Raw genomic sequence first — 1603 nt, forward strand, 5'->3', positions numbered from 1 at the left:
AAAAGATCGACTGCTTGGCTGTTGTCTGTGGTAAAGTAAGGGAATACATGCAAATCACATAGTATGAACAATGAAACTTTTATTAAATTGAAAGCAAATTAAAAACAAAGACAATTCCTTAGCTATGTACAGTGCAAACAAACAAGTAAAAAATATAACATAAAAATTAAGAACAGGGATGACGTTACTCTATAATATAAAGACAAAATGAAATAAGCAGGTGCTGAGAATAAAGCGCTAGCTAAGAAACATTCACCTGATATACAGAGCGTATATCAGTTAGTTGTTCACAGCTTGAGAGCACAAGATATTCTAACTTCAATGGCTGGTTCAAGCCCAGACATCGACATGGTAGAGGGCGCTGAGGTGCAGGTGTGCAGTCGGTGGGTCACCAATCAAAAGCAGGCAGGCTGGAAATGGTGGTTCTCACATCTGATGTAGTCAGTTTCTTTTGTCCGCTAAATATAAACGGATGGAAGGGGGAACACGTCTCAAGAATTCCTCAACTAGCATGAGGTTGACGAGTTTTGAAAATGGAGAGACATATGCTGCTTCCAGCCATTTTATGAAATATCTTTTCTTTGTATTGGCAAATTCTAGAGAGGTGGTGGTACTTGCCTTTAGATAATCACGAAATTTTCGTCTGTAGCTTTAGGTGGAGAGAAGGTAGGCGTCCAAAACTGCTTGCTTCAGAGTCTGGTAGTCATTCTCAGACGCTAAGGTACTGAGAGTAACTGCAGCTCTACCTGTGAGGTGCACTCTGAGAAGGGTAGACCATTGATCTGCAGGCCAGCTAAGTTTTTTAGCTAGGGGTTTCAAAAGTGGTGAAAAATACATCGATCTCTGTCTCAACGAATGGTGGCATTAACTTACTTGCATGGGAGACATTGAAACTTACGGGAAGACTAGCTGTAGCTTGTTGGCGCTGAGTGTGGTGTGTAGTTTCCAACGCGAGTTCTTGTCGTCGATATTCGAGAGCACGATCAGCTTGCTGTTTACTGTACTCCCGTTGTATCTCCAGGTCACGTTTTCTGGCTTCAAGCTGCTCTCGCTCACGCTTAGAGAGTAGGGTAGCCTCTTGTTCCCTTTCTTCTTTCCTTATTGCAGCCTCTCTTTCCCTTATCTGGAGAGTTTTTTTCGCCAGAGCCGCTTCATGTTCTTGTTGTTCTTTCTTTTTGGCAGCCTCTCTTTCCCTCATTTGTAGAGTTTCTTTCGCCAGGGCCGCCTCACGTTCTTATTGTTCTTTCTTTATGGCAGCATCTCTTTCCCTCATTTGTAGAGCTTCTTTTTGTTGTTCCCGTTCAATTTTTGCAAGTTCGAGCTTCAACTTCATAGTTGCCAGGACATGTCTATCTGCAATAGAATAATTTTCGTGAGTTTCCGAGTCAATCTTCCCTTCAACTAGGAGGTGATCCAATATTAAATTTTTCAAGTCATTTTTGTTGGCTCCATGGGGAACATTTAGTTGATACTCGTGTGCAAGAGTTTGTAATTCGGTCTTCTTGGCACGACTTAAGTTCCCTATTTCACCTGCTGGATCATTACGAAAGCTGGGAGACGAAGCATGGTGAAAATAGCAAATAAATGTACAACGAATATACTT

General features: G+C 41.7%; 1 protein-coding gene across 1 annotated transcript; it reads right to left on the reverse strand.

Moving 5' to 3' along the window:
• Window positions 1–241: 241 nt before the first annotated feature.
• Window positions 242–1198, reverse strand: LOC138368044 (putative uncharacterized protein DDB_G0271982). Its single transcript, XM_069330342.1, has 2 exons — window positions 899–1198; window positions 242–256 (listed from the first exon to the last, which is right to left on the reverse strand). The coding sequence occupies exons 1-2, from the start codon at window positions 1196–1198 to the stop codon at window positions 242–244; spliced, it is 315 nt and encodes a 104-aa protein (XP_069186443.1).
• Window positions 1199–1603: the final 405 nt, after the last annotated feature.

This window comes from Procambarus clarkii, chromosome 24, assembly GCF_040958095.1.
Source record: "Procambarus clarkii isolate CNS0578487 chromosome 24, FALCON_Pclarkii_2.0, whole genome shotgun sequence".
Classification (NCBI taxonomy): domain Eukaryota; kingdom Metazoa; phylum Arthropoda; class Malacostraca; order Decapoda; family Cambaridae; genus Procambarus; species Procambarus clarkii.